Genomic DNA, 14598 nt, shown 5'->3' with positions numbered 1-14598 from the left:
TGTTGTAATTGATTATACCATCAATATATCATTCAAAGTGCAGTTATTTGGTTAAGGTCTTCAATCTTTTCAATCTGATTATTACAGCTGAAATCTTGATTTAAGCTCACTTTTTAAATTAAATAAATGGCACTTGAGTGAAGTATTCTCTTTAGAATATTTCCATTTTATGTGCTGTTTCGCACAGGTTTTTAAATTGCATATTCTCTTTAGTTTTGTGGTTGTAATATACTGCAGTGCATTCATTTTCTATTTTCAGATAATTACTGTGAATGTGACTCAACAATTTCTTCTTACTATATTTTATCCTGACTTATTTAGGGGTTACGGGTTACAATGATTCCTGCAGTAAGTTGTTGGTAAATTTCAATTGTAGTTCAATTAAAGCCTGTTTTGAATAAGATTAGCTTCATTTGAATAAAAGTAATTCCCGACTCAGGCGACTGACTGTGTGGAGTTTGCACGTTCTCCCCGTGTCTGCGTGGGTTTCCTCCGGGTGCTCCGGTTTCCTCCCACAGTCCAAAGATGTGCGGGTCAGGTGAATTGGCCAAGCTAAATTGCCCGTAGTGTTAGGTAAGGGGTAATTTTTAGGGATATGGGTGGGTTGCGCTTCGGCGGGTCGGTGTGGACTTGTTGGGCCGAAGGGCCTGTTTCCACACTGTAAGTCTAATCTAATCTAATCTAAAAAATGTGAGGGGGATAAGAATATAAAAAGAAATCAAAGTATGCAGTCACATTTTCCAGAAAAAGCATGACAAAGCAGTCACTTATGACACTCCTCTGATGAGAAATAAGACATTCTGAAATATTTACAGTAGTTAATGCACAAAAGCAAGAAATGTGAATAATTACTCACTAATTTAACTTAGCACTTTGTCAAAGTCAAACATAAGAGATAGATAAGAATTTAGGGAGACAGTGGCAATGTCATTGGACTATAAGCTAACGTTCCTCAGATATAGATTCAAATCCCTATTCTTAATTTTGGAATATAAAACTAGTCTCAGTAAATGTGACTATGAAAATATCGATTGTTGTAAAACAAGGCCTTTCAGGGAAGGAAATTCGCTGACCTTGCCAGTGACGCCAATATCCCATGAAAACATAAAAAGATCCTTTTTGGAGGGAATGTCATGTAACCGGAACATTTTTAAAATACCCATTTCTAGTATTCATCAGAAAGTAAAAATAAAATCACTAAGTCACAATGTTTTGCTTTTTAAAAAATTTCTAAATAATGTTAACCTGCAGGAAACGAAGGTTCTGGAGAAACTATTCTGAAGAAAACCTCATCATGCGATATCTGCCAATTTGGAGCAGAATGTGACGAAGATGCAGAAGATGTTTGGTAAATGTATTACTTAATGGCAAATATAAACGTTGTTAATATCTACAAACTGAAAATATAACAGCATCACTTGCATACTTTTATTATTAGAAGTTCTTATCGTAGTGAATCAGCTGTGGCTTTTACATTTGGGACCTGGATTTAAATTCAGCCCCTCCAACAAGATGAAAATCCATCGATCTCGCAATTCTGAATCTTCATGGAAATCTGATCTCTGTTCTCTGCAGTGTCTCAGCCTGACTCTAAATATTAATATTCAAATCTTAATTTCTGAAATTGTCTAACATGGGACTTGGAGATTTTGTAATGATATAGTTGGAACACTTCTTTAAAACTTAGGTGGTCCAAAGAAGGTTTTACCCTGCACCTGACCCATACCTGACCAAGCTTGGTTTGACATTGAAATCAAATGTAAAGTGGTGGCCTCTTCCCTAACAGCAACATGCCTTCATGTTGACCAAGAATTAAGAAGGTCTATATCCATCACCTAGCAAACTCCAACTGCTATGAAATTGTGTTCATATCGGAAATTGTTTAGTTTAGAACTTGCATAATTTTGACGTGTGCTTCCTCCTGCTAGTTTGCCATTACATCCTAGTCACTGTAGGATGCAAAAAATACAAATATTATGCAAGGTTATAAAATCCTTAAAGCACTGAAGTCAAACTGAATTGTAGCTGTTCCAAAGAGGAATAAATAACAAGCTACACACAATAAATGGACACTCATTGCTGTGAATTGCTTTGACTTTAAGTTAAATTAACTAATGAAAATCCATTTGAGGGAAGTCAGTAAAATCTTGATATCTGAATATATCATTTGCTTGCTAAAACAATAAAGAAATTGCAAAATGTGTTTGAATGCAAATCACAAAGTTAGTCTATGCCCTAATTCTATAAGTCACAGGTTTACATGTAACTCAACATTTTCATTCAAATTTTAACCTCAAAATTCTTGAGAATCGCTAAGCATGACTAAAAACACATGCATCCAGAAACCATTTAATATATCCTGACTGAATCCAACTGCTTTATGGTAAGGTTGCTAACTCTCCAGAATTGCTTTCATTTCTCCTGGAATTGAAAATTAATTTCCAGATTGCTAGTGCCAGCATAACTGGAGAAAAAAATCATAATCTTATTAAAATGCTCTGTTTGTATTTCTTTGAACACTTCTGTTATTAGTTGTAAAACCATGAAGACAGGATGAAAAGCTGTTTAACTGAGAGTCAAGCATCATTCAGTCAAAACAACTGTATTCCAATTTGTAAAGAAAGGCAGTACCCACACTTCATTACCTGTAACTACTGCATTGACTTGTAATCTGAACAAGTCAGGAATTTGAGGGCTTCTGGGATTGGCACGAGGGTAAAGATTTAATCAAATTACTCAAAGTCTCAATTTTCCTGTCTGATAAACTTGGGTTAACAGAAAACACTGACCAGGTTTCTTGTACTTAACCAGAAACTACTATTTATTTCAAATAAAGTAATTCTAACCACATGCAAACAAAACATGAATTATCAATTTATAACACTTTAATATAATGTCTCTTTTATAAATGCATAAACACACTCGCAGAAAGACATAGACAAACAAAGTAACAGATGTTATGAATGGAATAAAATTAAGCAACACAATGTAAAAACACAAATCCGTAGGATTTAATGAGGTGTTGTTCTTCCTCTTCCAAATCCTTCTCATCTTTGATCTTCGTCCTGAGTTCCTTCAGTTCTTTACTGCTGGAGTGAGGTTGGCATTTTAATGGTTTAGCCTCTCACTGGTTAGAGAAAACAACTAATAGGAATTGGAGACTGAGAATATCTGGCTGTTATGCTATTATTTGTTTTTTTTTGCTGCAAAAAGAGAGGGGTGCCATCTTTATAAAGATTTTAGCCCCTGTATTGATTCAGATGCAGTCCACTTGCCCAGGAGCCAATCAAAGTTGTGGTCCTGCTATTGACTTCTGACCCACACAACTGGTACTGATTGGTTTTTCAATCAACAGTCAAAGCTGATGTAAAGACGTACCCAGGGTATGTTCCAGCATCTTTCCCACTGCTTGAGCAAAGCGACTGTGAAAATACAACTCCCAATGAGTTCAAATAACTTGTTTTACAGCTCTAACATCTCCCTCCACATTTTCCTCGATTTCAAGCGGTATCTTTTTCCCATTTTGGTCCATCGTCCAAAAATAAATAAACATTTATAAAATAGTCTTTCCATTTGTGACGCATCATCCGTATCAGTCAGTGCCTGTTCTTTAAGATTAGAGCAACTTAATAAATACTTTTGGATTTGCATACAGTGTCGTGATTATAAGGTCAGCCAAGTGGACCTCACAGAATGAGTTCCCTGATTGGAGCTGTTAACCTTGTCCAATCAGGGAGCCCTGGCTGACAGATAAGAAGTGTCAGACATCCTGTTCACTCTGAGAGTTGGCTCTGAGGGAGCTGGATCAATGTCAAGGACTTTTTGTGTGTAAATAAAGGGTGACTTGGTGATCGATTACCAGCCTCCGTGGAGTTAATTCACAAAGTACCAAATGCAATCTAGATTTTTAAAAAAATGTTGTAAGGCATGGTATCAGGAGGTTGAAGGAAAAAGGAAATATCATCTCCTGCCCACTAAATTTTTATTCTAACGTGAACAGGAGACCAACAGATTGTCAGGAGTTATGTCCTCAAATTATTTTAAGGAGGCTGTATGCATTCACTTTTAACATCAATTTTATTTTTAAAGCCATCAGGCTTCATGAAATGCAGCATCTGAAAGGAGTCCCAAAGGCCAGGTGAAACAGATGCCTATGTTACTTATCTGCAAAAAAGATCAGCAATGTCCTTCAGACCCAAACCTGGCAATCCTTCTGACCTGCTCCCAATAACTAATAATTTCCTGGAGTCAGTGTCCCTGTTAATTAGTCTGGGTTTAAAAATAATTTTGTTTTATTTTTTAAAAATTCAAGTGCAAACCAACAATCCCTGTAATTGTCTTTCTTAATCTACCAAGTTCCATGTGTAGCAGCAATTTCCACATGTGGAATTCAATGTTTCAGCTTGCCGATTGTGCCGCTTAGCTGACAGGGAACATTGTCCTATCATTAAATTCAGTATAATCTCTAGAAAACCATACCTCTGAGTTTACTAGATGATTAGCTATTCCGAACAATCTTTCTGCTGCTGATCAGTGCTGAAAATAAAGTACTTAATTTTGTTACCATTTACATTTTGCCTCTACTTTCTCTATAAGATATTTGCATAGCATTCCCAGATAGGAGACTTCAGAATTTACAAAACAATGATGATTGTGATGGAAGAATTTAGAGGTTCTGAACAACATACCACTTTCATTCAATTTTATGATATCATTTTTCCAAATGCATCCATGTTTTCCAACCAAACGTGGACTTCTCAAAATACACTTAGTCCTAAATATAAATGGAGAAAAAGCCAGTTTTGAACTGCAAATGCCTCTCCCAGACTGAATCTAACCTCCCTGCCTTGAAGACTAAATAACACTGCTAGATCTATTTTTTTAATCCACAGCATCCCTGTATAAGTGATGATGTGTTTGAATAATTATTTCATAATGCAAATATAAAAATCCACATAGACCAATCTATTGTCACAAGTGTTTATTTACTTATAATAATGTTACATATGAAAACACGTGGACATGTTTTATCATTTACATTTTCCTGTATTTCAGTGTTCTTAAATGGTCTCAACTCTTGGCAAGAGGGTTGTGACTGCAATAAATGAACAAGCATCTTGATAGCTTATTTGTGTAATGAAATTATAATTTGTTAAATATACAATTACCTAAAGAAAAGTCATTTCTTGTTTAATAGTGGTTTAAAGAGAAGGATGTAAAGACACTTTAAAGGCCATGTACAAGATACAGTCTTTGATCCCTGCCATAAATGTCCATTTCCTAGCCACTATCTCTAGCCATTTTACTGGCCACTCCAAGAATGAGCCAACTGTACACAACATTTCTGCAGTGTCGAGTCCCTCAGGTTGAGCGTTTAACTACACATCCACATTAACAGAAAGAACATCTATTTTTACTTATTTGTCCCTGCTTCAGCTTAGCTGCTGCTGAAAGACTCATCTGAATTATTTCTTCTAAAGTATTTCATTTTATTCTAGCTGGTGTCCCATTTTTTTCCCTCCATAGACTGAAAGCAAGCTAAAACACAAATGCCGGTATCTTACCTTTACCACATCCCACTCACCACCTCTGTGTTTGCTGATCTACATTATCACCCAGCCTGCCATAACTTCGGTTTTAGAATTCCTGTTCTTGTTTTCAAATCCTTGACCACCTCCATCCCTGCAACCTTCTGCAATCCTCTAATCCTGGCCTCTTGAGCATCCTTCATTTTAATTGTTCCACCATTAGTAGCTTTGCCCCACTTTTGTACCTCTCTTTTCTTTAAAACATACTTCATATTCCTCAACTTTCCTAATTTCTTATGTTGCTTGCTTTTAAATATTATGCAATAATACTAATGTAAAATAACTTCAGGCTTCTTGCTACATTGTTTTATGCAAATGCAAGTTGTTGTCATGAAACAAATTTGATTATTTATCTAAATCAGTACAATACTTCAAATCCTGAGGATCAGTTTAGCTCATTCGGCTGGATGGTTGGTTTGCAGAGCAGTGTGATGCCAACAGCATGTGTTCAATTGCTATCACTGGTTTGCGGTTACTATGATGGACTCTCCTTCTCGACCTCTTCCCAGTTGCTTCTCTCTCTAATGTGAGAGCAACCCCTATGGTCTCTAAGACTATGGTGACACAAGTCTAAATCCTTGATTGTCAATTGAGTTGTTTGTAACATGATTATTTCACTGTTCATCTGAATTCTAATAAATGACTGACCAGCTTGATGGGAAATGTTCTGTTTAAATCAGAATTTTGTTCAGAACAAGATTCTATTAACAGCAGCAAAAACAGCCAATCACAAATCTTTTAGCACATCAACAATTCAATTCAATATAAATCATGTAAGATGCTTAAGAAAAGATTAATATTTTACATAGGATTACAGATGATATACGGGACAGAAATACTCCATCCGGACCAAGTGCTTACTGGCTTTCCCTTTTCCTCATCTCAAACTAATGTTGCTTTCCTGTCCTTCACGTGCCTGTTTAGCTTCTTTTCCAATATCATAGAATCCCTACAGTGCAGAAAGAGGCTATCAAGTCTGCACTGACCTTCCAAAGAGCATCACACTCAAACCTTAACCCTATCCTCATGACTCTGTATTTACCAGGGCTAATCCACCTAACCTACACACCACCACGGACAATTTAGCATGAACAACCAACCTGCACAGCTTTGGACTGTGGGAGGAAACCAGAGCATCCAGTGGTAACCCATGTAGACAAAGGGAGAATGTATGAACTCTACACCCAAGGCTGGAATCAAGTCAGGTCCCTGGCACTGTGAGGCACCAATGCTAACTGCTGAGCCACCATGCTACTGTGCATGTGGTTCAATTCAACTACTTCCTGCAACAGCAATTTCTACAATCTCACCAGTCTTGGGGGATGGAGAGGTTTGTTCTGTTTCTTTTCACAAGGAAAGATTTTCCCTTTTGTTGTTTTAAGACCTCAACTCAGTTGTTTCTCATATTCCTATTTATTCCAAACACAAATGAAACCTCAGCCTTTTAGTCCTTGCCGGTGTACCCACTCATTTCTGATCACATCCATGTAAATCTTCTTTGCACCCCCTCCACTTCCTCATCATTTTATTGTATGGCAATTAGTCTGCAAGCAGTACTCTCAAATGTGGTCTGACCAAGGTTTTCTAGAGGTTTAGCATAACTTCACTATTTTTAAATTCTAACGTCATGTGCTCCTTCCTTTAACAATATTGAAATCTAGCAAATATACTCATTATACAATTCAGATTTTTAGCCTATTTTTGATCTGCAGCCAGGGTAAATGTGCTGTTTCTTGTGCCACTAAGCTTTCATTTGAGGCCTGTCTGGTTTGAAAGTTTTTTTTTGCATAGCAAGCTTCTGTTTTCTTCATTTTTATTTTTCCTCTTGAGAAAGAAAACAGCAAAATAGTATTGGTGTACCACTATTGAGTTCCATTCTAAGAAACAAAAAATGACAATGTGGACAATTTAATATAGCAATTAGCCTGCTTTTTTCCAAGCTCTTCTTTCTGAGGGGTGAAATATCTGATTGTCACTTGGAGACTGTCTGCAGTGTTATCATTGAAATTATTGCAGTTGAAAAGTGTGGCGCTGGAAAAGCACAGCAGGTCAGGCAGCATCCAAGAAGCAGAAGAGTGATGTTTCAGGCATAAGCATCAGGAATTGTTGTGTAAAGAAATCAAAAGAACAGACGTATATCTCATCATTTCATGATGCATCATTTCATAGAATCCACAGTATTCTTATGTAGAATATTGGTTCTGATTGTGGTCTGTAGCAAAATGGTATAGCACAACACCATGGGGCAATTCAGTTATCCATGATTACTGATAATGAAGGGGCTGATAGGTCACATTAAATGGAGTGGCTTAATTTGCTGTTCTGTTCTCATCAACCTTTACTTTAACAGAATTAGTTTTGGTGAAGGATAAAGCTTCCATTGCACTGTAGTGGCATCTTGTTCATCAATGTGGTCAGGATCACATGATATCTATGAGAACTCACTAGAATTTTAACTAACTTCTAAACAGGGGATCTGCTGTAGAAGTTTCACTAGATAACCTGCCTAGAACCCATGATGTATGCTTGGGTAAATTTCAAAACTATTCCTTAATGATTCCAGAAGCAATAAGAACACTCCTCCGATTCTCACAGTCCCACCCTGTGGCATTCTGAATACAATGCTATTGCATTTCAAAAATTTGTCTTTCAAATAATAACTCTGTTCAAACAGCAAAGCTTGCTATACTAAACTTCCTTTAATGTTTTTGGTAGAACATGACAAGCAATTATTGCATAAACCTATTGTGTATATTTATTGCTTAGCACCTTGCATTTAGGAGATTATTTTAAGGGATCATTTATTTTTCCTTCTAAGCCCCTGAAGGATAACAAGAAATACAGTACAGCTTGTACAAAGTTAAAAAGCACACAACACCAGGTTATAGACGACAAGTTTATTTGGAAGCACTATCTTTCGGAGTGCTGCTCCTTCATCAGGTGATTGATGGAGCAGCTCTCCGAAAGCTCGTGCTTTCAAATAAACTTAATCAACTACAGTCTGGTGTTGTGTGATTTTTAACTTTGTACACCCCAGTCTAACATTGGCGTCTCCAAATCAGTACAGCCTGTAGTATTGTTAAAGCAATTCTTCAGACTGTATTCCAAGTGAAAGCAGTAGCTTGCTTGGGGCTTTGGATAGTGGCATGTTTGCAAGAGTTAAATAAAGCTCATGTTTTTTCTCATCTAGGTGTGTGTGCAACATTGACTGTTCCCGCATCAGTTTCAACCCTGTATGTGCTTCTGATGGTAAATCCTATGATAATCCTTGTCAGGTTAAAGAGGCATCTTGCCAGAATCAGGAATTCATTGAAGTCACTCATTTGGGAAGATGTCCAGGTAAATGGAAATGTTTCAGTGCTCTATTTGCGAATTATAATGTAAAATTTCAGTCATGTTTTTATTTTTGCAGAATCCTGTGAATATTCTGTTAAAGTATTCATGCTCTTTCAGTGTCCAATGAGGGTAAATTCACTGATCCTGCACTAATGCACTTGAAGCAAATATGGATTAGATAGTGGGCTGCAACATTAATATTTCAACTCTGAACCACACTCAAAATGCAGGATCAGAAGTTTATAAAAAAGTTATTTGACATTTTTAATTCTATGTCATAATTTATTCCAGAGTATCTGATGTTTAATCCTTGTAGTGATAACCTGTCACCACAAGTATTAGAGTTTGTTTACAAACAAGACATATAATGAAATTAGAGTGGCTATTTATTAAACAATATGAATAAATTTGAGTACACCTATATCAGAAGTACACTGAGTGTCTAGCTCTTCTGTAGGTGAAGTGCAATTTTTAACTTTTTTTTTGTCAATTTATGCATTTAATTTCACCCACAGTTCAGCAAGGAAGCAACAGAGCCATTACGGTCATAAACACAAACATGCATCACAATACCAGATTCTCTCCAGAAATCAAGTCAGCTGAACTGAAAGTGTTGTTGCTGATTTACCGTAAGATAGGTTGTGTTACATGGTCGTTCAGTTCCATGGTGCAGCATGGCCAGGCCTTCACTGCTGAGGATAGAAAACATGTAATAGAGATGAAAAATTGAAGACACAACACTGAGTTTCTCTTTGAGTTCAGGCAGGTTTCATTGCACCTGCTCTTGTTTCCTTCAATTGAAGGACACAGGCTTCAGAGAATGAATGAGTCACACTTTCAAATTTTAAACAATTTGTCTTTTATTTTCTGTTCAGTACATGGAATGAGACAAAAAAAGAGGAAATAGGGAAAGCAGAAAGGGTAGAAAATGCAAGAATGAATGGAAAGCAAAACAAGAAGCAAAGAGAAAGGAACCAGGAGAAAGGACTTGAGTAGCAAAGATAGAAAAAAGGCAAGTGAATGAACATGAGAGGCACAGTGGCTCAGTGATTAGCACTGCTGCCTCATAGCGCCTCCAGATTTGGACAACTGTCTGTGTGAAGTTTGCACATTTTCCTTGTATCTGCGTTGGTTACCTCTGGGTGCTCTAGTTTCCTCCTACAGTCCAAAGATGTGCAGGTTAGGTGAATTGACCATGCTAAATTACCTGTAGTATCCAGGGATGTGCAGGCTATTTTGAGTAGCCAAGGGAAATGTAGGGTTACAGGGATAGGGTTGGGGCGATTGGTCTGGGTGGGATGCTGTTTGGAGAATCAGTGTACACTCGATGGGCTGAATGGCCAGCTTCCACACTGTAGGGGTTCTGTGATTCTGGAAATAAAGGAGATGAAAAGAAGAGGGACGAGAGATAGAATGTGTCAGTATTAGATGACAGAAAAAGTAAAATAAGGGAGAGGTGTTAGGGAGGAGATGGAATGAGAAAGAGAAAAAGTAGAGACAATGAAAAATGAGAAAAATCAAGATATCAAATAGCTAATTAGAGGCAAAGCATGTTTCAACAGCCTCATTGATGAATTAACTTTCAAAATTGCTCAAACTTTAGCTACAATTTTTAACAAATGAAAAATAATGGGCTATATGCACATGTTTCTCATTGTGCTCCCTGCAAGTGCCTCTCCTTGGTGGGAGCATAGAAATGTACAGTTATCCCATTTATTTAATATTTGTTACTCCTTGACAGCACATAATTTATTTTTCACCACTTGAAAAGTTGACCATCTGTGACCTATGCCTTCTGTTCAACTGCAACTGCTAAAATCATACAAAGCCTAGTAATACAATCCCAATTATTCAATTAGTTTTTCTGATTGAGTGATGCAAATGTGAGGAGAATGCTTAAAGACTAAAGCTAAATCTTGGAATTCTGATGTTGTAACATTATTGGAAACTACTAAAAGTTTGGATTTAAGTAGGTTTAAGAGAGTTAACACAATGAAAAGCACGAATTTATTCTGTATTCACAGTAAAATTTAGCTGAATTTTAAAAATCTATGAACGTACAGAAATGCTGTTGCATGGATGCTCTGAATATCTTGTAAATACTGCAGGTTCCTTAGATTTTCCATTTCAAAGGTAAACCAATTGAACTTTATTGTTAACATTTTCGTTATTATAATTTATTCTTGTACTTTTGGAGTTTTACAATGTATGTACACACATTGGGCCAAATTTCACCAAAATCAGCCAAGTTGCAATTTTGTGGAGTTCCATTGGAGACTTTCCCTCCATAGGTTGCAGTGGATCTTATCATGCAGTACTTCGAAGCTTGCTTGTTTAGTTTTGCACACACCTGTAAGGGGCCTTGCTTGTGCCATGATGTGCTCGCCAGCAAAAGTATTTACAGTCAGTTCTGCTATAACGCGTAGTTCTGTTCACATTCAATCCTGTGTTATAAGAAAATTACATAATAGCAGCACCATTTAAGCTAATGAGGCTGGAATTGTGTCATAACCAATACACACTTTAAAAGTTTGCACTTTAGAAATAGTGTCCACAATTCGTCAGTCGCATTATACCTAATTTGCTTTAACGAAACGATAGTTACAGTAGAATGACCTGTACCATAGCTGGGATTCCTGGAGCCATATTTAAAACTCAGCACTGTACAAGGTGAGGTGATGCCAGCCAACAACTACCTTCAAATGCACATAGCAGAAAGGAAACTAAAAATAAACTCTTCTGAGAGCACATGGGTGGCATGACTGACACTTCATTAAACATGTAACTTCAAATTCATAATTATATTTTTCATCATTCTCAATTTACTCGACAGTCATCATAGCAGTTACAAGAATCAAGCTATACAGATTTACTGTCCGTAGTGCTATTTCATCTTACACTCCTGTCAAAGGAAATATTGCCCTTTCCCTAGCACCAAACATAACATATATAACCTCAATGGATAGTGTGAAAACATTACATATTGGAAAGTCTTCAAATGGTTGAAAACGTTCATTTTTACTAACAGCAAAAACAAAGGAAAAATAAACAAAAATTAGCCACATTTGCTTCTGGGAAGAAAGAGGGACCACTTATAGAACATAGAACAGTACAGCAAGAACAGGACCTTCAGCCCACGTGTTGTGCCAACCATTGATCCTCATGTGAGGTAAACCTAATGTACGAACTCTCAAATTTCTGTGACCATATGCATGTCCAGCAGTCTCTTAAATATCGCCAATGACCTCACATCCACAACTGCTGCTGGCAACGCATTCCATGGTCTCACAACTCTCTGTGTAAAGAACCCACCTCTGACATCCCCTCTATACTTTCCGCCAAATATCTTAAAACTATGGTCTCTTGTGTTAACAATTTCTGCCCTGGGAAAAAGTTTCTGGCTATCAACTCTATCTATGCCTCTTATTATCTTGTAGACCTCAATTAGGTCCCCTCTCTTCCTTCTTTTTTCCAATGAAAAAAGTCTGAGCTCAGTCAACCTCTCTTTGTAAGATAAGCCCTCCATTCCAGGCAGCATCCTGGTAAACCTCCTCTGAACTCTCTCCAAAGCATCCACATCTTTCCTATAATAGGGCGACCAGAACTGGACACAGTATTCCAAGTGCGGTCTACCCAAAGTTTTATAGAGCTGCAACAAGATCTCACGGCTGTTAAAATCAATCCCCCTGTTAATGAAAGCCAAAACACCATATGCTTTCTTAACATCCCTGTCCACTTGGGTGGCAATTTTAAGGGATCAATGTACCTCCACACCAAGATCCCGCTGTTCGTCCACACTGCCAATAATCCTGTCTTTAATCCTGAACTGAACTTTCAAGTTCGACCTTCCAAAATGCATCACCTTGCATTTATCCAGGTTGAACTCCATCTGCCACCTCTCAGCCTATCTCTGCATCCTATCAATGTCACGCTGCAGCCTACAACAGTCCTCTATGCTATCAACAACACCTCCAACCTTTGTGTCATCTGCAAACTTGCTAACGCATCCGTCAATCTCCTCTTCCAAGTCATTAATAAAAATTACAAAGAGTAGAGGCCCAAGAACAGAGCCCTGTGGAACACCACTCACCACTGACTTTCCAGGCAGAATACTTTCCTTGCACTACCACTCGCTGTCTTCTGTCTTTCAGCCAATTCTGTATCCAGACAGCTAAATTTCCCTATATCCCATTCCTCCTGACCTTCCGAACGAGCCTACCATGGGGAACCTTATCATATGCCTTACTGAAATCTATATACACAACATCCACTGCTCGACCCTCATCAACTTGTCTAGTAACATCCTCAAAGAACTCAATAAGATTTGTGAGGCATGACCTACCCCTCACAAAACCATGCTGACTGCCTTTAATCAGGTCATGCTCTTCCAGATGGTCATAAATCCTTTCCCTCAGAATCCTTTCAACCACCTTGCAGATGACAGACGTGAGACTGACTGGTCTGTAATTGCCGGGGATTCCCCTATTTCCTTTCTTGAAGAGGGGAATTACATTTGCCTCCCTCCAGTCCTCCGGTACGACTCCGGTGGAGAGCGAGGATGCAAAGACCTTTGCAAGTAGTGAAACAATCACATTTTTCGCTTCCCAAAGCAGCCGAGGACAAATCTGGTCTGGCCCTGGCGACTTGTCAATCTTAATGTTTGTCAAAATTTTCAACACATCAGCTTCTGAAAATGTGTTGCTGGTTAAAGCACAGCAGGTTAGGCAGCATCCAAGGAACAGGAAATTCGATGTTTCGGGCCAGAGCCCTTCATCAGGAATGAGGAGCCACGTCCACAAACACATCAGCTTCCTCAATCTCTACCTGTTTCAGCATGCTTACCTGCTCCTCAATGGTTTCAGTCACTACAAGGCCCTTTTCTTTAGTAAAGACAGAAGCAAAAAACTCAATTAGAGTTTCCCTTACCTCCTCAGACTCTAAACACAAGTTCCCTGTGCTATCTCTGATTGGCCGTACTCTTTCTTTGATCATTCTCTTATTCCTCACATACGAGTAAAATCCCTTCGGATTCTCCCTAATCCTTCCTGCAAAGCCTTTTTCATGCCCCCATTCACCCCCGCCCCGCCCGGCTCTACTCAGACCATTTTTGAGCTCCTTCCTCGCCTGCCTGTAATCCTCTAGAGCTGAGCAAGGCCCTTGCTTCCTCCACCTTACGTAAGCTGCCTTCTTTCTTTTGACAGGAAGGTCCCCCGCTCTCATCATCTAAGGTTCCTTTATCTTACCCCTTCTTGCCTGTCTCAGAGGAACACATTTGTGCATCACTCGCAACAACTGATCCTTAAACAGTCTCCACATGTCTATAGTGCCCTTTCCATGGAGCAATTGCTCCCAGTCCATGCTTCCCAACTCATTTCTGATAGTATCATAGTTTCCTTTTCCCCAGTTAAATATCCTCCGATTGTGCCTGCTCCTCTCCTTCTCCATAGCTATGTAGAATGTGAGGCAGTTGTGGTCACTATCCCGAAAATGCTCTCCCAACGCAAGATCTGACACCTGACTCGGCTCATTGCCAAGCACCAAATCCAAAATGGCCTCTCCCCTCGTCGGCCTGTCAACGTACAGAGTTAGGAAACCCTCCTGAACACACCTAACAAAAACAGCTCCTTCCAAACCATCTGTTCGAAGGAGGTTCCAATCAATTTTGGGAAAGTTA

General features: G+C 38.4%; 1 protein-coding gene across 1 annotated transcript in view; it reads left to right on the top strand.

Annotated features, from left to right (window-relative positions):
• tmeff2a (transmembrane protein with EGF-like and two follistatin-like domains 2a) overlaps positions 1 to 14598 on the top strand; it is a 93236-nt gene that overhangs the window by 60552 nt on the left and 18086 nt on the right. Inside the window, exons 5-6 of the mRNA XM_060827389.1 lie at positions 1252 to 1348; positions 8779 to 8927. Coding sequence (XP_060683372.1) covers positions 1252 to 1348; positions 8779 to 8927 — 246 coding nt within the window. The remainder of the gene's footprint in view (positions 1 to 1251; positions 1349 to 8778; positions 8928 to 14598) is intronic.

Source organism: Hemiscyllium ocellatum, chromosome 7 (assembly GCF_020745735.1).
Source record: "Hemiscyllium ocellatum isolate sHemOce1 chromosome 7, sHemOce1.pat.X.cur, whole genome shotgun sequence".
Classification (NCBI taxonomy): domain Eukaryota; kingdom Metazoa; phylum Chordata; class Chondrichthyes; order Orectolobiformes; family Hemiscylliidae; genus Hemiscyllium; species Hemiscyllium ocellatum.
The sequence above is the reverse complement of the archived record's forward strand: the minus strand, read 5'-3'. Positions and strand labels throughout refer to the sequence as shown.